Below are 21,750 nucleotides of genomic sequence, written 5' to 3' on the forward strand. Positions count from 1 at the left end.
AGCTCATATCGCGCCACCGAGTGGCGCGATACGAGCTTGTAGGTCTGCTATTTTTGAAAAATCGAAGAGCGACTGACATTTTTAGAATCTGATCTCAGGTCAGAATGGGTTAATCAGACCAGTGTGTGTCCGGCGGAAACCTCGTATGAATCTGATCTCAGGTCAGAATGGGCTAATGAATCAAACCCTCCCAGCAATTCTCTCACACCATCTCACTACATCCAGAAATCACCTCTTCGGTCTTCCTCCATTACAGTATATAGGCCTCCTTCCCAGCAGTTCCAATCTCAGCATTCTTCCGACTGTCCGTTGTTGTATACTCTATCACTCCTCTGAACATGTTCACAAACCATCTCAGTCTGGCCAGCCACTCTGGCTTTTATCTCCAAAAACATCTAGCATGGGCCGTCCCTCTAGATGTACTCCTGTTGCTGATCCTATCCATCTTCCTCGTCCCTCACAGAAAGAACCTCAACACTTTGGTCTCTGCTATACCCTCCAAGCTCGGCTTCATATCCGTTCCTCAAGTGGGACTGTCTTGTCTATTAGCCGTTGGTTCTCAAATTGGGTTCCGGGGATCGCCAGGGGTCCCTTGGCGGAGTTCCAGGGGACCCCCTGCTAGCGGTTAACCCATTCTGACCTGAGATCAGATTCATACGAGGTTTCCACCGGACACACACTGGTCTGATTAACCCCATTCTGACCTGAGATCAGATTCTAGAAATGTCAGTCGTTCTTCGATTTTTCAAAAAATAGCAGACCTACAAGCTCGTATCGCGCCACTCGGTGGCGCGATATGAGCTTGTAGATCTGCTATTTTTTTTTTGCTATACACCAAAATGGGTGCCCGTTCAGAATGGTTTAATACAGCTATCTATTCTATCCATTTATATGTTGGCTATTCAAAAGCGTTAGATTTTTTTAGCTTTTATACGGCGGGCAAGTATAAATTTGGGGTTATTCACAAAAGGCTTGAGAACTATTGTTTCTAAACAAACCATAAAACATAGCCAGTTTCACCACTGCCTTGTACACCATTATTGCTGCCAGAGCTATATTCAACGCAATTTCACAGTGCACGTACACACACACACACACTCGCAAAGGACATGCATAACACAAGTCTATCTGGAATGAAGGGATAAGAGCAATAGCACTCGATACAAACAGTCAAAACAGGCAAAAGCTGGATGTTCAATATTGTTTAGCTCTTTTCTTTTAAAGATGGTTTTGTCGTCTTTTTTCTAGTTTTCTTTGCCTTCTTTGTTGTGTTACTGCATCCCCAGCATCCCCTCCCCCAAAAGGAGAATAATTTAAACCAAGCCTGCAGGCTTTTATGCTGTTTAGATTTTAACCCATTTGAAGTCGTTTTCAATAAAGAGTTCAATCAATCAAAAAGGAAAAAAAGGTCCTCAAATCAAAGGAAACTGTGTTAATTGAAGCTAGAAAACTAAATTAAGCAGCCTGCCTTCATTATGAGGTGTATTCACAAAGAAATGCAATTTCCTCCATTCACCATCCGCTTAATCTTGTGTGCTGCTGTGGCCACTGTAATTATCTCCCGTCAATTAGACCAGCGACTATGTCCTGTTAATGCAATCTTTCGGTGAGCACTTGTAACACAGTTGAACAACATAATGAGACAGACACAATTCAGAGTTTCAGAGTATTGGAATAAATGTGTTCGAATACGGAGACAGTAGTGAAGCGTTACAATGGAACACCATGTACTGACTCAACACATCTCAGTTAGACTTCAGCTTAAATACATCACTACCCCCCATCAGGGAGTAGGTGGGTCTTAACACATCAGGAAGACCCCTCCAGACCACACAGGTCAAATGTCAGTGGCGACAGAAAACAGCTTCTCATGGTTTGGTTTATGATGTCCTTAAATGTACAACTTAGGTATTCCACGTTTCCTTGACAGTCCCAACCTCCTTCATATCGTCTCTGACGGTGACGGTGGAAGTCTCATACGTCCAAAGCTGTTACTTTTCAGGATTCAAGTCCGAAAATAGCAAAAGTAGCAGATCGACAGGCTCTAAAACGTGGCGCGTAGCAACACATTTCGAGCTTGTCGATATATGACCACTGACGGGTAGGAGAAAGTGGTGGACGGTAAACCAGGAACAATTTACTCAAGTACTGTCGCTGTACGTCAGTCCCTCCATACATCTCCATGGGAGGCCCTGGGTTCCATTCTCTCTGGGGACGGGATTGGCAAAATGGCCTTTCTGTGTGGAGTTTGCATGTTCTCTCCGTGTCCCCTATAGGGTAAAGAAACATGCAGTAATCCTGGTCTCTCTACCCCCCCCGTGCAAGCCTGATGGTGGGGAAAGGAACTGGTCAGAATAACGTGTTCCTTCCACACGCTATACGTCCGGCCGGGGAAACTCCCCCCTGTCAGGTGAAAAAGAAGCAGCTTGGACTCCTCATGCATAGAAGGAAGCATGATGTCAGTCCGCTGGCCCCCCAGGTTGGCAGAGGAAGTGTAGCGCCCAGAATTAGTAACGCCCACAGTCAGCACACCAGAGGGATCTCATCATACCCCTCCCCCAGATTTGGCACAAATGTGGGGATGAATTAATCCTGCTATTATGCCACCAAAATGTGGAATGCCTCCAACACCAGCCATCAAAAGGTGTGGGCCGTAGCCATTGCACCATATTACAAATAAATGTGATTAAAATAGGCTACAATATGCAACTATTATCAATGTATGGTTTTCGTTACAAAGATGATCCCAACAGATAGGCCTAGCTATTGCAGGTAAAAATTATTAATTCTCAAATGCGAACATGACATCCTATGCACAAATTGTGGAGTCATTTAAAAATTGCGATGACAACAAACACAGTTTAACAACTTAATAATGTTCAAACATGTGCAACAAAAGGCAGCCCACGTCCTTCTACGTCGATTACAGTCTACAACGACATGAGACAACAGGGCTTGCACATGAAAATGTCTGTCATGTACGTGAAGTTGAATCTCTCCGAAATGCTAGGAGTCAACTTTTTGGTGACTCATTGTCTCCACCAGGCCGAAGGCATGGGGGGAGAGTATGTTTTGCACTCCGCCCGTCCGTCCGTGCGTGTGTCCGTGAGCAGCTAATCTCCGGCACCGTTAACCCGGTCGATGCCAAATTTTGCACACACACTCCCTGGATGCCAACGATGAACCTCTGCCCCAAAATTTCCAGAACGGCCTGTTATAGCGCCACCAGGAGGCCGCTTTGTGCAAAACAAGTTTTTGCACAGTACACCTACAGATTTGGTCCAAACATCGCGCAAATTGGTACACAGTCTCTCTAGAGCCATTCAACGAAACCGGGTCTTTCAGATTTCTCAGACTCCATCCTGATTGGTTAAGATTGGCTTCCAAAGTTCACAGGAGTGCTCAGTTTCAAACAAAATGCTGCAAATCATGAACACATCGCGTGATTTCCGTGAAATTGTGCACCCACATTCCCACTAGGCCGAGGACAAAATGCCACATGAACAATTTCAACTCAGCCTCAAGGTGGCGCTATAACTGGCCGAAAAGTGTTTTTACCTCTAATTTACTTTTGTTGCCCTTTTATCCAACCACCAGATGAAGGCAAGCTGCAATGTCCTACATTCCTATCCTGGTGGAGACCTGTGCCCAGAAGGGCACTTTTTCTAGTTTTCTTTGTGTAGCGTACCGAGGTGTTGAGGGCGTGAATTGCCCACTTGCCCACCGCAGTCAACTTCTTTCGTTAAGCAATGAGCGATTACTCACCGCGTCTCTAAACAGAAATGTTGCTGCTCCAACAGTGGACATGTTTGGAGGTGTTCGGTTGCCCAAGAGCTATCATCTATCGTTAAGCAGAGAGACGCTGGGTTATTATTGCTAGGTCTGCCTTTGAGCAGCGGGGCAAAGGGCTCAACTGTGAAAAAGTATCAAGATTGCAATATAAATGTACAAATACTAAAAAAGCCCAGACTTCAAAATGTACTTGAGTAAAAGTACAAATGAATTTTTGCATCAACTGCTACTTACCAAAAGTAAAAGTACTCATTATGCAGTTTTTAAGTAGTTTATGTATGTAGTAATGGAATAATAACAAATCAATCAACAAAGCAACTAGTAACTAAAGTTTTCAAATAATTGTAGTGGTGTAAAAAGTACAATATTTGCCTCTGAGATGAGTACTGTAGTGGAGTAGAAGTATTGGAAATTGGGAATACTCAAGTAAAGTAAAAACACCTCAAAATTGTACTTAAGTACAGTATATAAGTACATGTACTTAGTTACTTTCCACCACTGCAACTGGGCAGGCAGCTGCCCGTGTTGCCCAGCGCTACAGAGGAGTAGTTATTCTGATCAATCAAACAGCAAACAGCCCCGATCTACAGCCCGATCTACAAGCTCACGTGTCGCGCTGCGACGCGTTGTGAGCTTGTAGATCGGCTGTTTCAGGCTTGAAATAGGCTATCCTTAAATGGGAAATACAGCACACCTAGCCTTTAATAGAAGATTCGAGAACGGATTGATCACATCAGAAATATCATCAGTTGCGCCGATCAGTGATTAGTGACTTGAGTTTTGACTAAATAAATAATACATGGTATTTATTATGGTGGTATACTGTACATGGGAGAGCCAAATGTGTTTTTGGTGGTACTATAAAAAGGTTGGGAACGAATGCTGTAGACAAGTAGAGGCTTGTCTAGAGTAGGTAAACAGACGAGAAGCATTGCATTATGCTGTGAATAACAAAGACACGCAGGCTGTTTACATTTCAAGAAACCTTCGCTGGTTTTAGAGATCTTATTAACCGGGCTTGTATTCTGCCGTAATAGACGTTACGTGGCATGAATCTGCAACATGACTGAATGCCAAATGTGCTGTTTATTTGCAGTGGCGGAAAGTGTAACTAAGTGCATATGCTCAAGTCATGCAATTACGTGCAATTTGGAGGTAGGCCTGTTTGTTTTAAATTGACTTGAGTATTTCCATTTTGAATTATTCCACTACACGGTTTTTCTGTAAAATGCACTTTCCCAGGATTCCCATCCCAGGATTCATGCTTTCTTGTATAGTAAGGTATGCCTTTATAGTTGTCTCCACCAGGCCGAAGTCATGGGGAGAGAGTATGTTTTGCACTGTGTGTGTGTGTGTGTGTGTGTGTGTGTGTGTGTGTGTGTGTTTGTGTGAGACAGGTCGTTCTGGAAACTTTGGGGCAGAGGTTCATCGTTGGCATCCAGGGAGTGTGTGTCCGGCCGTCCATCTGGCCAGCTAATCTCCGGCACCATTAAAACCCAGTCGATGACAAATGTTGCCCCAAAATTTCCACCACGAGGAGGCCGACTTTTGAAAAACACATTTTCTGATATTACTCCTCCAGATTCTGTCCCACAAATCGTTACACACTATCTCTATAGTCATGTGTTCAAGACGGAACTGTCCGATATTTAAGATTCCATTGTAATTGGCTAACATTGGCTTTCAAAGTTTGCAGGATTGGCCCGTTTTGAACAAAAAGCCTCGAAATCATGAACGGAGTGTGCAATTTACATGAAGTCTTTCACGGTTCTTCCTACTAGGCTGAGGAATATATCCCATCCTTTTCACATTGGCCTGTTATAGCGCCACCAACAGGTGGATTTTTGCAAAACACATTTTTTGGAACAAAATGCCTCAAATCATCCAATTGCCGTCCAAGGCGTAAGAAGAAATGTCATCCTTTTCACATTGGCTTATTATAGCGCCACCAGGAGGCCACAACCTCACCTGCCCTGGTGGAGACCTGTGCCCAGAGGGGCACCATTTCTAGTTTATACTGTATGTCTTGATTTATTGAATGCACAGGACCACAATGGAAACCCTCAGGGCTTCTTGTGTTATCATTTTAGCATTATTGTTTTAGTATTATCACAAAATATAGTATTTTGGCTGCGTATATCAGCAATCTTATCCTTTTGGTCGTAAATATATATATATAGAGAGAGAGAGAGAGAGAGAGAGACCTTCATCTTCTTTCTTTCAAGTGGTATATCAGTAGTAGTACAGAGCAGGATATGGGCCTTTAAACCATTCTGACCTGAGATCAGATTCATACGAGGTTTTCCACTGGACACACGCTGGTCTGACGAACCCATTCTGACCTGAGATCAGATTCTAAAAAAAAATCAAAACATTTTTTTTCAAAAAATAGCAGACCTACAAGCTCGTAGCGCGCCACTCGGTGGCGCGATATGAGCTTGTAGATCTGCTATTTTTCAATAGCTAAAGCACAACATGATGCCGACACCAAAATGGGTGCCCGTTCAGAATGGGTTAATGTCGAGTTCAAACACAATCCCTGAGTGTGAGTGAGTGAGTCGGCTCAGGCTGCTGCCGCTCAAGAGCACTGGACTGCATGACGTGAGCCATTTGTTGTGATCAAATAGTGATTCTAAGCGAGATACTGTGTAAAGTGGTGGACAGTTTAACTACTTAAACTCTAGTATATATGGTTGACCGGAGTCCTCCAGGGCCCTGTAATAGGGTCTTTTCTGTTTTCCGTTATACGTTCACTTTCTGTCGCCACAATGTGCCTGTGAGTGTGTGTGCGCACGTACTGTCTGTCTGTCTGTCTGATATATGTGTGTGTGTGTGTGTGTGTGTGTGTGTGCGCGCAGAGATGCAAGGTTTCCCCCCAAAAGCAGACAAATGTAAAGATAAGGGTGAAATATTGAACCTTTGTTGCTCACAAACAAGAATCCAGATAGCCCACTGTGCTGCACTCAGCACTGATAGAGATCACAAACACAGATTTCTCGTGGTTCCCTCGTCATAATCACACCATTGTATCTGCACCTATACAGCACAGAACATGTATGGTAGCCTACCTATCTTACATAACCTTATCTGCAGGGGTGGACCATAAAAAAAAGTAAATTTACTTGAGTACACTGTATTTAAGTAGGCCTATATCTTTGGAGTATCATTCTGTACTTTAGTTTTGGGCTCATTAAAAACAAATCAGCTCTACCTCGCAGTTCTAATATTAACACGTATGATGACTTTTAATAAGGGATTTTGCTTCCGGTAAATTTGGGGTGAATTTCACGGTTTTCTAAATAAAAGACGCGCTGCTACGGGCAGCGATAACAATAGCAGCGATAATAATGTGGCAGTAAAAACACTGACTGCCATGGATGCAGATCTACGTCAGCTAGGGTTTTCAGTGATTGCGCTAGCGGGCACTTCTTCACCAATGTATGAAGGATAGTTTATATGTATAGTTTCATTATATAGATATTCTACTGTTACTTTCTTAGCTTACGCATGTTTCATGATAAATGCTTTTATGTGATGTATTCCCATGCTTTTTGTTCTTGCTTAATGTAAATCGCTCTGGATTAAGAGTGTCTGCTAAATGCCTAAATTGTAAATTATAAATTGATGCTATGACTTTGAGAGAAGAATACAACCGGAGTTGACGTCATCCTAAGAATTGGCGGCCAGCCAGGTATTCCTAAACGTAACCCAAAAACCATAACCTTATTCCTAACCTTAACCTCAGTAAAACTATGACCAACCCTAAACGAATTTCTAACCACTATATCCTCAGTAAAAACAAATGCAACAATTAAGAACCGTGGCGGTGGGGGAAAAATAAAGAAAAAACTGAAATAAAGAAAAATATTGAACTGTGCTAAATTGAAAGGTTGTTCTTTAAAAGAAACGCAAGAAAGCTCAGACGCGAGAATCACAGAGAATCACAGTTAAAGAAAGTGTACAAAATAGAACCAAATGGAACCGTAAGGGTCATTTATATCCACTCCGGTTGCTTAAATGAACACTAAGGATTTGTTAACTTTTTTTGCTCAATTGCCCATTATGCTAAACCAGTGGTTCTCAAACTGTGGTCCTTGAGGGGGTTCCAGGTGGTCCACAGCTAAATGATGGAGAGTTGGCAACCTAATGCACCCTTATAGATCTTTAACCCATTCTGACCTGAGATCAGATTCACACGAGGTTTCCGCCGGACAAACACTGGGTCTGATGAACCCATTCTGACCTGAGATCAGATTCTAAAAATGTCAGTCGTTCTTCGATTTTTCAAAAATAGCAGACCTACAAGCTCATATCGCGCCACTCGGTGGCGCGATATGAGCTTGTAGATCTGCTATTTTTCAATAGCTAAAGCATAACATGATGCAATCAAATGGACCCAAATGGAAATTAGATTTCATTTTACACTTTAAAGAGTTAACGTATTGTTAAACATAAGCTTTATTTAATTTAAATTAAAAGTGTACACATTTAGAGAATGTAGAAGAAATGTTATTTTTGATAAAAGTTCACGTGTTGTCTCTTCTAATGGTACCAACATCAATACAGCATGGAATAATGGACAAAATCTTATTCAACGATAACAAAACATTATTTTAGTTTGGAGGCTAAATCTCATCAAATGGTGGTCTATGGCTCAAATGCCAAATAAATGGACATTAATATGAAAACGTTTGGAAACCACTGTGCTATCAATGTCAGGTGGGAAATGTACAAAACTGACTCTTCAGGAAATGTAAAAAGTAGAAAGTAGAAAAAATAGATTGATTTTTCTGCTTTTGCGTATTATATGGAGTAGGGCTTTCGCTTATGCAATAATATCATAAATATTTTTTTGAGAGGCCCACAATGGAAACAAGTATGTGACTTATTATAACAATCACAATCGTCTTATAATCCTCAATGTGTGATGGTTGCTAGCAATAAAATAAATAAAACATTTAATCAAATCCTAATCAAATGGAGATACAAGGTTTCTGCCAGACAACACTTGACTCATTGGTTCTCAAATGTTTTATTTATTTATTTATTTATTTATTCATTTATTTTGTGCCAAGGACCCCAAACAGCATGTCAGCATGTCTTCCAAGCATTTTCCAGATTTTGTACAAGCTTGCACCCCTCACCAACCTTAATCCGGTCATTTTAACGCACCCCTAACCAACCTTAATCCGGTCATTTTAACGCACCCCTAACCAACCTTAATCCGGTCGTCTTAACGCACCCCTCACCAACCTTAATCCGGTCGTCTTAACGCACCCCTCACCAACCTTAATCCGGTCGTCTTAACGCACCCCTCACCAACCTTAATCCGGTCGTCTTAACGCACCCCTCACCAACCTTAATCCGGTCGTTTTAACGCACCCCTCACCAACCTTAATCCGGTAATTTTAACGCACCCCTCACCAACCTTAATCCGGTCATTTTAACGCACCCCTCACCAACCTTAATCCGGTCGTCTTAACGCACCCCTCACCAACTTTATGTCTAACCAATGAATCGTCTAAACTATTGACTATGACTATGACTCCCAAGTTACATACAGTAGTGCAGCTGTAACTGCTCTTGCTGGGGACCCCCAGGAAACACCACAAGGACCCCTGGGGGTCCCCGGAACCGACCTTTGAGAACCGATTAATTTAGTCACCCATGTGTGGGCTGCCTGAGCCCGAAATTCCTCCACAAAAGCAGAAACATTAACAGAAACAATCCTAACTCATTAACTACAGCCTACGGAGGCCAGCGCCCACAACGCACAAAATTAGTTTTACATTTAACCCCCCTTTATTGTGCTGCGTTTAATGTCAAGACATCAAACGGCAACAATGGCTTATGAAGCCGTAAAATCTCCCCAAATCTCATTTAGGAGGAAATGCCCTATCCCTCCAATAACTCCGCTGCAGCGTGGAGGCTTATCGTCATTTTAGCTGGCGCTCATTATGATCAAATGGACCCTGAACTTTGGTCCCCTCAGGGGGGGGGGGGGGGGGGGGGAGAGAGAGAGAGAGAGAGAGAGAGAGAGAGACAGGCTGGAGGCAATTGATAAAGAGAGTATGAGGCTTGAAAGCTCTTCCACAGAAATATGTGGGTTTACTGTAGATACTGTAGTGGTACAGTATGTGGATATGATGTGAGGTAACAGGCCCAATTTCAAGTGTGTGTTGTGTTTTAGGTTGTATTATTATAGAGGGGTATGCGCATGCATAAAGTGAGTGGCAAATCGAGTGGCAAAAAGTGACTTTAATGTAGTTTAACTCTTTCAGCGCCACCTGGTGGTCACCAGTTTAGGCTCTGAGAGTGCCAATTCTCCCATTATAAAGAAAGAAAGAATTTGTAATTATATTATGCATGTAATGTGCATGTCATCACCTGTATACACCAGATTAGAGGGATTTTCTAAATATGGATGAAAAAAAAAAAAAAAAAACGTTTTTGGCTACTAACCCATTCTGAACGTAACCCATTTTGGTGTTGGCATCATGTTATGCTTTAGCTATTGAAAAATAGCAGATCTACAAGCTCATAGCGCGCCACCGAGTGGCGCGCTACAAGCTTGTAGGTCTGCTATTTTTTGAAAAATCGAAGAACGACTGACATTTTTTAGAATCTGATCTCAGGTCAGAATGGGTTAATCAGACCCAGTGTGTGTCCAGTGGAAACCTCGTATGAATCTGATCTCAGGTCAGAATGGGCTAATGCAATCAGATAGGACTTTTCTGTTTGGAATTTTGGATGAACAGTTTATGGGCTGTCAGGCCAGAAAGTAGTTTTTTTTCCACTCAGTAGGCGTTCCCACATAACGTCCAGGCCGTGTACGATGATGATGTCACGCATACACTCTATAACCCATTCTGACCTGAGATCAGATTCTAAAAATGTCTTCTACATCCCGACAGTTTTCATTCTGACCCGAGATCAGATTCTAAAAATGTCGTCTATGTCAGTCGCTCTTCGATTTTTCAAAAAATAGCAGACCTACAAGCTCGTATCGCGCCACTCGGTGGCGCGATATGAGCTTGTAGATCTGCTATTTTTAAATAGCTAAAGCATAACATGATGCCAACACCAAAATGGGTTCCCGTTCAGAATGGGTTAACTGTGTAATCTGCCATGTATGAAGCTTGGGTGCAGTTGGTTATTTGGATATAAAGAAAAAGCATAATGCAGATATGTACACGATGTTTAGAAACATTATAGCATCAAGCATGGTGCTGGGAGCTGCCGCCCCCAACCAGGCCCCCCCAGTGCCCCCACACCTGGTGCTCTACACTCAAACCCACCATTTAACGTCAAACTCCAACAATCAATCGAACGAGAAGTGACTCTCGTAATGAAAAGTAAAACGGCCACTCCACAGCAACGCGGCATATTGGCACCGATGGCACAGTACCAAAGGACCATGCATCCCCAAAATGTCAGCCTGCTGTCCTTGGAACATCTGTCATCATTACAAATTAATCTGTAGTCTCTCAAGTATATACGACAGCCTCACCTCACACGTGTGATTTTTTCTTTCAAGAAAGGAGTTTTGAGTGATTTTTAGAAGGCATGTGTAGAACAGGCCTATATAGTGGAGGATATTAATGACACGATCGTTCACTTTATGGTAAAAGCACCACATTTGGTACACAAGTGCTTCAGAACCTACTCTCTTAGAAAAGTACGTCCACTTGAAAAAACTAAATGGCCACCATTTTTCAAGATGGCCACCAAATGAAAAGGGCCTTTTGTGGCGGTTCGCCCAACCGACTTCAAATTCGACACACACGTTCCACACACCCACAGGGAGTGCAGTGCCCGGTCTCGAGTCGGTCGGACCCACGGTTGTCCAGAACCGCCACAAAAGGCCTTTTTCATTTGGCGGCCATCTTGAAAAATGGTGTCCATTTTGTTTTTTCAAGTGGACAACGTACTTTTCTGAGAGAGTAGGTTCCGAAGCACTCGTGTGCCAATTTTGGTGCTTGTACCATCAAGTGAACGATTCTCATGAAATATTGACTTAATATCCTCCACTATATAAGGTCTGAAGGGGCTATAATTGGGCAGCGTTATGTGGTTGTGTGGAGTGCGTTTAGAGGGGGAATACCGGGGGCGAGATGATCACCCAGGGGCCTTAGTCTTCATACCGCCACACACACACAACGGGCCAGCTAGCAGGCCTTTCGCTGGAACGCGGCACGCATGGAAAGCATGGCGGAACAACCTGGCGCGTCGTGAAACGGTCGATTAACTTGACTGAGGGGATTGATAATGAGTCCTCGTTAAGAGACATCCATTGATGATAGATTACACAAAAAAACCCTGCAACGTGATTAGTCACGACCCCTCCATTTACTCACCTGATGTGAATGGAGGCTCTTATATGGAAAGCAATAATGTATGCTATTATAATCACATCTGCAATTACCGTCGCCCTGTGTAAATGGGTAAGAGCATTTACATGAGCAGGCCATTACGCCAGTCCCGGTTAAGGTCACACTTTCTGTCTGGCACTTTATCCCATTAAAGGGATAGTTCACAGTTGTTGAACTTAAGTTGTATGAAACACTTGCCATTAATATAAGGGTTGCAACTGTTTTAATTGATTGCCCGAGTCCCGTGGTGGGAGTTCTGCTCTGGTTTTGGTGGAATATTAAGTAGTTCCGGTCATTTTGTGGGGGGCACAGGGGGCCACGCAGTAAAAGTTTGTATTGTTTACCCATTTCTAAAATATTGGCACAACTTTCGTTGAACTTTGACCCCTCTATCACATGGAACTATTTTTAGGGCGTAGTGATATGGACACATATGGAAAAAATAGTTCTGTGTGATAAAAAATGAACGAAAGTTGCACTATATGGTAGAAATAGGTCAACAATACAAATGACGCTAGTTTTGTGAATTAATTTACTTTTAACGCGTGCATGGAACTACTTAATATTTCACCAAATCCAGAGCAGAGCTCCCACCACGGAACTCGGGGCAATCAATTAATAAAGTTGCAACCATTATGTTAAGTATTTCATACAGCTTAAGTTAAAACATTAGGAACTATCCCTTTAAGGCCTGCAGAGGTCGATTCTACAAATGCCTTCTAAAATCAGTGTTCCCACAGCTGCTTTCCCAGTTGTAATGGGTTAAATTGTACTGATCACAACTGCCTAAAGAGAATATAATAGATCATAATACTCCAGGCTAGCATGGGCACACAGAGCAAACATTTGGGAAATGATATGGCCTCAGTAACTATATCCCCCAGCTATCGGGATCAGATGCCTTTAACCCATTCTGAACGGGCACCCATTTTGGTATTAGCATCATGTTATGCTTTAGCTATTTAAAAATAGCAGATCTACAAGCTCATATCGCGCCACCGAGTGGCGCGATACGAGCTTGCATGTAGGTCTGCTATTTTTGAAAAATCGACAAGAACGACTGACATTTTTTAGAATCTGATCTCAGGTCAGAATGGGTTCATCAGACCAGTGTGTGTCCAGTGGAAACCTCGTATGAATCTGATCTCAGGTCAGAATGGGTTAAAATAATAACAGTGGTATATGAGTGGTATTGTCCGTGCAGCTGCTGGTTAAGTAGGATATACGGTATAGCTTTTGTAACCTCGTATTAGGCAACACCGCTAGATCATCCTGAAAGATCATCGATATAAATGATCTTCTAAACGCACTCGACGGTCGCTTCATAACTGCTCGGGGGAGGATTTGGCGAGTCTATCTTTGGGGAACAATTTGTTCCTGTATAGTAGTCCTTTCCTTTGTGCTCGCTAAAACGGTTGAGGGCTCATTTGGCAGCGACTGCAAATCCAAGGGCTCTTTAACGCGTGGGTTAAATTCTCCAGGACTGTTACAGTACGTACGTATGAGAAGAGAAGTGCACAAGTGCCCCGTTTACATCGCCGGGGCCTCTAATCGTCAATCATCTTTTGCCACCTGTTCTGAAGCGTTCTGTAAAGTAGATGGAGAGATTAAGACCATTCCCTTGAGGATGACATTTTGAGGCTGGTAAACGGGGAAAAAATGATTTATGGCCCCTTGTTGGCCTTGGAGTGGAGTCTGCCCCCCCCCCCCCCTCTCTCTCTTTAGGGGACTATAAACTTTAATCAGGTAGCCGTTAATGGCAAAGTGTAATGGTTTTAAGTATGACCCAAGGAGCATATAGGCAGACAGCAAGTATAGGCTGCTGGCAGGCTGTGCAGCCAACAAGCTAGTAAACAAATAACACCGTCCCTCGATCCAGGAGTGAGGCTGCTGAGGCGATAGGGGGGGGGGGGGGGTGGGAAGGGGAGTTTTCATCTCCGAGGGGAAGGGGAAGGGGCCTGCATGGGCAGACTGAGGGATAGGGTTGACAGACACTAGGGCACTGGTGGAAAAGGTACTCCATTTCTTTACTTAACCCATTCTGACCCGAGATCAGATTCTAAAAATGTCAGTCGTTCTTCGATTTTTCAAAAATAGCAGACCTACAAGCTCGTATCGCGCCACTCGGTGGCGCGCTATGAGCTTGTAGATCTGCTATTTTTCAATAGCTAAAGCATAACATGATGCCGACACCAAAATGGGTTCCCGTTCAGAATGGGTTAAGTAAAAGTATCAATACTGCAACATAGAAATACAAAAAAAACGTTACATATTTTTGAAAATAGCAGATCTACAAGCTAATTCTGAGCTTGTAGATCTGCCATTTTCAAATGGCTGAAATGAATGTAGGGCTGTAGTGGTTACTGTAATAACCTGTAAGACACGGGGCGAGGCCGTGCTGAAACAACAGGTCTGGGAATGCCCATATATTTATTACTATACTTTTTTTTTTTTTTTTTTTTTTTTCCGGGGCCGGGTAGGGCGTAAAATGCGTGCTAATTAGTAAGGCCAGGCACCGCGCAAAAAGTCCATCCATAATTTCAGCCGAAATGTTCATGTTTTTTTTTCTAAAACTGTAATTGGTGATGAGGAAAATCATTTATTTACTTAAAAAGGACCAATACTGCATAAAACTACTCTGTTACAAGTAAAAGTCAGCTAATGAAAATTCACACACACACACACACACACACACACACACACACAGCAGTGGTTTGGGGACACTGGGGAGGAGTAACTATAACCCTATGTATTATTTATTTTCTGTAATATTTATTATAATTTTATTATGTTAGTAGTCTTTTCCAATGAGTCACCTGTCATGGCTATTTTGTTCACCATTGTGAGGTTTATTGTATATGACTAAGCCAGTTTCAACTGTGATTTTACTCTGTAACGGTAGATGGTAAGAACTTTATTGAAGAACTTCAATAAATCATTCAAAAATGCAATTCTCCCATAGAGAACAACTACATTGATTTGACTTGAAACTCTCAAAGAGTTAACCCATTCTGAACGGGCACCCATTTTGGTGTTGGCATCATGTTATGCTTTAGCTATTGAAAAATAGCAGATCTACAAGCTCATATCGCGCCACCGAGTGGCGCGATACGAGCATGTAGGTCTGCTATTTTTGAAAAATCGAAGAACGACTGACATTTTTAGAATCTGATCTCAGGTCAGAATGGGTCAATCAGACCAGTGTGTGTCCAGCGGAAACCTCGTATGAATCTGATCTCAGGTCAGAATGGGTTAAGGGACCAAAAGTAGGAAGTAGCCTCTTCATGCAGAATGTCTCATTTCAAGTTTTCAAATGTGCTGTATACAAATCACTTCTTGAATAGCAGATCTACAAGCTTAGCTCACAATGCAATCGTGTCGTGTCGCATGCTCCGTATTATAGCGACAACACAGACAATTGAGACGACAGTCAGTCCCAGTGGCACGAGGAGAAATAAAGAATAAACAAAGGAAAAATAAAAAAAGGTTACGTGAGAGATCAGACTTGGCAGATTGGTGGAATTTCAATGAGATACTGTATACAGGCTCAGATGTTGAGAAGTGAGTGTGTGGATTAAAGCAAAATTAAATCTCACAACTGTAAATGTTTGTGTGACCAAGTCCTGATGTGCGATTTGTGAAACATTATGAAAGGAGCCGACCCCCCCCCCCCCCCCCCCCCCCTAACTGTTTAGCTGAACGTTCTCACACACAGTATAAAAGCAGCATGGCTCCGGTACTGCATCGTGTTCTGTTTGTAGGCAACAATAAATGCCTCCTCCTCCATCAAGAAGAAGTGATTCGCACAAAGCAAACCTGCAGCGCAGTAAAGAAGTGGTCTGATTATTTCACGTCTACTTTTGTGTCTGCGTGTCTGACGAAAATGTGAAAAAGCCACCGCTCGTCTGCTGAAAGATTTAGGTGAGGTGCACAAAAGTATACCAATGTAAAAAATAAAGGGCCTTAACCCATTCTGACCTGGGATCAGATTCTAAAAAATGTCTTCTACATCCTGACGGTTTTCTGAAAAAGCCGTGTTTCTGTCGCCAGCCGTTTTTAGATTTTTCAAACATAGCAGACCTACAAGCTCGTAGCGCGCCACTCGGTGGCGCGCTATGAGCTTGTAGATCTGCTATTTTTCAATAGCTAAAGCATAGCATAATGCTAACACAAAAAGGCCAAAATGGGTTAACCAGGCCTGAAGCAGGTCAGCAGACCGAAAGCTTGCAGCGATAAATTGATTGTGCACAGATTTGAGAGTGCGGCGCCTCCCTTTATTTCGTCAGTGTTTCTGTGTCAAGACATTATATATATTTTCAAATTGATTTAACTGGAACTAGAAAATAAAAACTCAACAATGCTAAATTCAATTAAGACTAATTGTAATTACATTTAAAACCTTGTTTTTGTTTTCCCACCGTTACATCTGCAGTGTGTCGACATCCTTTCAATCCATTATAGCCTACACAATTTTCAGCTCATATAATTCAAGGCATTCCTTGAGAAGATTTACAAAAAAAGAAAATCCTACTGTATTTATACACTCAAAAACCCAAGAAAAATGTATATTAATCTCACATTCATTAAGAAGATATTTTCTAATGCTGGTCTCGCCACGTGTCGACTCTCATACAAGATGTTCTGTGCGCGCATGTATAGGCACACATGCGTGCACCCATGTGTACTTGTGTGCACGTGACGTCATTAACCCATTCTGACCGGGCACCCATTTTGGTGTCGGCATCATGTTATGCTTTAGCTATTGAAAAATAGCAGATCTACAAGCTCATATCGCGCCACCGAGTGGCGCGATACGAGCTTGTAGGTCTGCTATTTTTGAAAAAAATCGAAGAACGACTGACATTTTTAGAATCTGATCTCAGGTCAGAATGGGTTCGTCAGACCAGCGTGTGTCCAGTGGAAACCTCGTGTGAATCTGATCTCAGGTCAGAATGGGTTAAAATACCGTACCACCGGGGGAAAAGAAACCACCATTTACACCACTGCTCCTCACACACACCTGTCTCCCAAGCCGCTAGTTCCTGCTGTGTCAACCTTGGCTGTGACAGTGGCGGTGGCAAGCAATCTGTCACACGCATTAAGCCCGGGCTTAAATATTTCAACAGCCTTTAAGGAAAAGTGCTGAAGTGGCTCAGTGTGAATTCCACTACTTAGCAATTAAAGCAGCCCTAGAAGACACAGGCGACAGATGTGCTATTGACTGAGATGCTCCTGGTACGAGAAAAGGTGCAGCAATCAGCTTTAAAAAGGCCCTTTTTCCCTTCCCTCTCTCACAAGAAGTGGCTCATTTCTTAACAATGCAGTTTCGTTCGTTTTTTGCTAAATCGCATTTAAATATAGTACCATTAAAGAGACCTTAGTTGTCAGAACATAAGTCAGCTTGCTTGTGTCATTGCTGTCAGGCAGAGACCTTGCATCTCCATTATTCAACATACTATTTTTCTTGAATTAATGTCCTACTACTAAGAAGAGTGTCGTATTGAAACTAAAATGTCTACAAGCTCACAACGTTGTCAGCTTGTAGATTTGCTATTTCTTTCTTCAGCCCATGACACAAGACCTTGTGAGAGTTTGGCAATCCTCATAATACAGGTTAACAGGTATTCCCTATACCCCATTTCCATTATCATTTATATGAGGAAAAATATATAGGGAATATCGTCCATCGTGCGTGCCCTGGGTTGTCGATCAGATCACAACAAAAGAGGGAAAGGTGGAGCTTTCAACCATTTACGGGCGAGCTCAATAACAGACATACTGTACCTATACATGGGGTGTAGTTGTGGTGGTCGGTGGGTGAGACACGCACATAGGAATACGGAGAAGAAACCAGCAGCGCATATCTCTCTCCCTCACCCTCTCCTTCGATTAATAAAAAAGCTGCCCGCCGCACACGTGCTTCTGTTGTGTGCCTGCCTCTGTGCAGGCGTGTCGTGAACACAACCACGGGAACTTTCACCAGAGGACGCCACTGGACTTTATTACATTATGTGAACGTGACATTTATTTTTGCATCAATATTCTTTCATTTCCAAAGAATATGTGTGTACATGGCTGGGTGCAGCACCCCTGGTTGCCGCAGCTATGTTAATACAGTATATATGCAAAAGGTGGACGCACACAGCTCAGACAGACAGACAGACAGACAGACAGACAGACAGACAGACAGACAGAAGTAGGACATGTTTCTGCTTACCTGTGACGGATAATTCGGTCGTCCTTCGCACCACAAAGCTCCCGAACTGCAGCTCACAAGTGTAATTCCCAATGTCATCTTCGCGCACTTCCTTGATGGACAGCGTGTCTCTCCGCCTCACGATGGTCTGTCTCCACTGCTTCGGCTTGCATTCCTTTATCCCAAAGCAAAAGAGAAAAGGTTGAGTGAATGAATGTGACGCCGTTGGTGTCGGGTAAAAAAAAAGAAAGAAGAAAACCTTGTATCTGCATATTTCAACTTTTTTACTTTTTACAAAGTACAAAGATATAGCCAAGTATACCGGAACATCTTCCACCACTGTTGCAGTGAGTGTGTGCAAACTAAGGTTGGGCGATATGCCAATTTTTTTCAATCGCCAATCGTCTGACCAAAAATCGGCGATTGACGATGTATTCGTGTCATACAAGTAAAGTGAGAACAGCTCACTGCAGGTCGCAAAAAAGCCAGATCTACAAGCTCTCAAGGCGCCGCGTCCTGCCTGTTTTTGCCGCTCCGTTCGCTAGGCATTGAGAACTTGTAGATCAGTCTGTTTCTGCTGCGCAGCCAGGGTAACTTGCTCCCTTGCCTCCCCGCACCGGTCCATCGGAGGCTCGGAGCGGAGCAGCGGAGCCGGGCTGCGGCCGGGCTGTTCCACAGGCTCTCAAGGCATCGCGTCCTGCCTGTTTGCAGTGCCGTTCGCTACGCGTTGAGAGCTTGTAGATCTGTCTATTTTTGCAGCGCTGGTGTCGGGGTTTGTTCACGTTGTCAATAAAAATAACTTAGATTACAGGCGGAGATGAAGTTCAATCAGTGGGTTGCACCAGTAGGGGCTACACGCTAAGCTAAGCGCTAAGCTAACGAATGATCCCCGAGCCTATACAGTGGAGAAGTCTTGCCTCCCCGCACCGGCGTCTGAGGCTCAGAGGGGCGCCCACATGCTGCTGCTGATCCACAGGCTCTCAAGGCGCAGCGTCCTGCCTGTTTCTGCAGCACCGTTCGCTACACGTTGAGAGCTTGTAGATCTGTCTATTTTTGCAGCGCTGGTGTCGGGGTTTGTTCACGTTGTCAATAAAAAAATAACTTGGATTACAGGCGGAGATGAAGTTCAGTGTGTTGAATCAGTAGCTACACGCTAAGCTAACGCTAAGCTATAAGCCTATACTAACACTAGCAGCCTGTTTTTTATTTTTTCCGCCCCGACTTCACGGGTGGAGCATTGGGATTGTGATGAGACACGAGACAGCAGTGTGCATTCTGTTGTGACTGTATATTATTAAACTGCATGGGTCTGGACTCCGGAGCTAAAACAACATGTAGGCTACAGCCTCCCTCGGCTCCCAGCCTTTACTCTGGCAGGCGGCTGCCGTAAGTGCCGTTCCCCGATGCTTCTGACTGCTGAGTGCGGGGACTGTGGGAGCATACCGTTATAACGGGAGGCGAGGATTTCCACCCGGCCGCTTGCTGGCCCAAATTGATTCACATTCACTTTACAGGTTAATTGGGCTAAATCGTCCCGAAAAATCGCCTAATAAAAATATTCGGCGATTGGATTCGTATATTCGCGATTGACGATGTATTCGTATCGTCACCCAACCCTAGTGCAAACTCAGCATGTAAAAGGCCTCCACTATCTGTGCATGTTTGTGCTGCATATTAACCAATTCTGACCTGAGATCAGATTCATATGAGGTTTCCACTGGACACACACTGGTCTGATTAACCCCATTCTGACCTGAGATCAGATTCTAGAAATGTCAGTCGTTCTTCGATTTTTACAAAAATAGCAGACCTACAAGCTCGTATCGCGCCACTCGGTGGCGCGATATATTGTAGATCTGCTGTTTTTCAATAGCTAAAGCACGACATGATGCCGACACCAAAATGGGTGCCCGTTCAGAATGGGTTATGTAACAGTGCAAAAATGGGTCACAGGCACGTAGTCGTTGAACAGAAGCTATACTGTAGATAGAGAACGGACAGACTTAGAGCCCTATCTTGCACCGCACCGTACGCGCCTTTGCCCTAATCTAATTAGGGCATAAATACTAAATACTAAATGGTGAAAAATAGCAAGCTCACAATGCATAGATGCAGATAGGCTATTTTCGCTCTTTTAAAATGTTTTTCCAAGGTATTAAAAATGCCCAAAGAAGATTAGGGATAAGGCCTAAAAGGCAAGATAAGGGGCCCTTGATGTCAAGTTGTGTGTATGAAGCGGAACGTTTTCTTCTCCCCTTGATGATGCACAATGGTATTGTCAACTGCGTTCCAAAATAGACCCTCAATGGCAGACATTTTGACGGCTAAGCACAGTTGAAGGTAATAACAGTTATTTTGGCCGAGTGTTTCATGTAGGCGTTATTGTATGCCAGCATTAATTTGCAGTGACTGTACAGGAAACGCACCTAAATTAACCCATTCTGACCTGAGATCAGATTCATACGAGGTTTCCACCGGACACACACTGGTCTGATTAACCCGTTCTGACCTGAGATCAGATTCTAAAAATGTCAGTCGTTCTTCGATTTTTCAAAAATAGCAGACCTACAAGCTCGTATCGCGCCACTCGGTGGCGAGATATGAGCTTGTAGATCTGCTATTTTTCAATAGCTAAAGCATAGCATGATGCCGACACCAAAATGGGTGCCCGTTCAGAATGGGTTAAACACAATTGACGTCATTAACTTCAGCTGCTGTCAAGATGTTTGCTGTGTTGTGTATAATGCTATTATAATGACACTCCTTTGGGGTCTTTTTTTTGCCTCTGCACTTACCCGTCATAACTATTAGGAGTATGCTCTATTATGTTATTATGTGGCAGAACTGAGCAGATCTACAAGCTCACAACACGCTGAGATGTGGTAGAAACATTTTCCTCTGCGATGTAATTGAGTAGAAGTTTAAAGTATCGAAAAATGTACATACTCAAAGTAAAACACACCTGAACCCCAGCATCCAAGTTCTCTACAACTCACACACACAACGCGTCACATGATTTCAACGCGTTGTGAGCTTGTGGATCAGCTATTTTTTGGGGGAAAAGACATTTGGTGTTGATAGAAAAAAAAGAAAAGAAAAAAAAGGAAGTACAGATCGAGGCAAAACTCAGGTCCAGTTTACTAAGTTTACTAAGTGCTTTAGCTATTTAAAAATAGCAGATCTACAAGCTCATATCGCGCCACCGAGTGGCGCGATACGAGCTTGTAGGTCTGCTATTTTTGAAAAATTGAAGAACGACTGACATAGAAACATAGCTTTTTCAGAAAACTGTCAATATGTAGAAGACATTTTTAGAATCTGATCTCAGGTCAGAATGGGTTAAGTGGTTAAATAGTTAAATAGTAAGAATCATACTTATAGTACTTGAAT

At 43.1% G+C, this 21,750-nt stretch overlaps 1 protein-coding gene across 1 annotated transcript in view; it reads right to left on the minus strand.

Moving 5' to 3' along the window:
- The window catches only part of LOC310854144 (interleukin-1 receptor accessory protein-like 1), a gene marked incomplete at its 3' end in the record, with an annotated part of 690,918 nt that overhangs the window by 283,352 nt on the left and 385,816 nt on the right, over window positions 1-21,750 (minus strand). The window contains exon 5 of the mRNA XM_083758663.1: window positions 18,382-18,535. Coding sequence (XP_083614789.1) covers window positions 18,382-18,535 — 154 coding nt within the window. The remainder of the gene's footprint in view (window positions 1-18,381; window positions 18,536-21,750) is intronic.

Source organism: Protomyctophum parallelum (assembly GCF_964188405.1).
Source record: "Protomyctophum parallelum genome assembly, chromosome: 23".
NCBI lineage: Eukaryota > Metazoa > Chordata > Actinopteri > Myctophiformes > Myctophidae > Protomyctophum > Protomyctophum parallelum.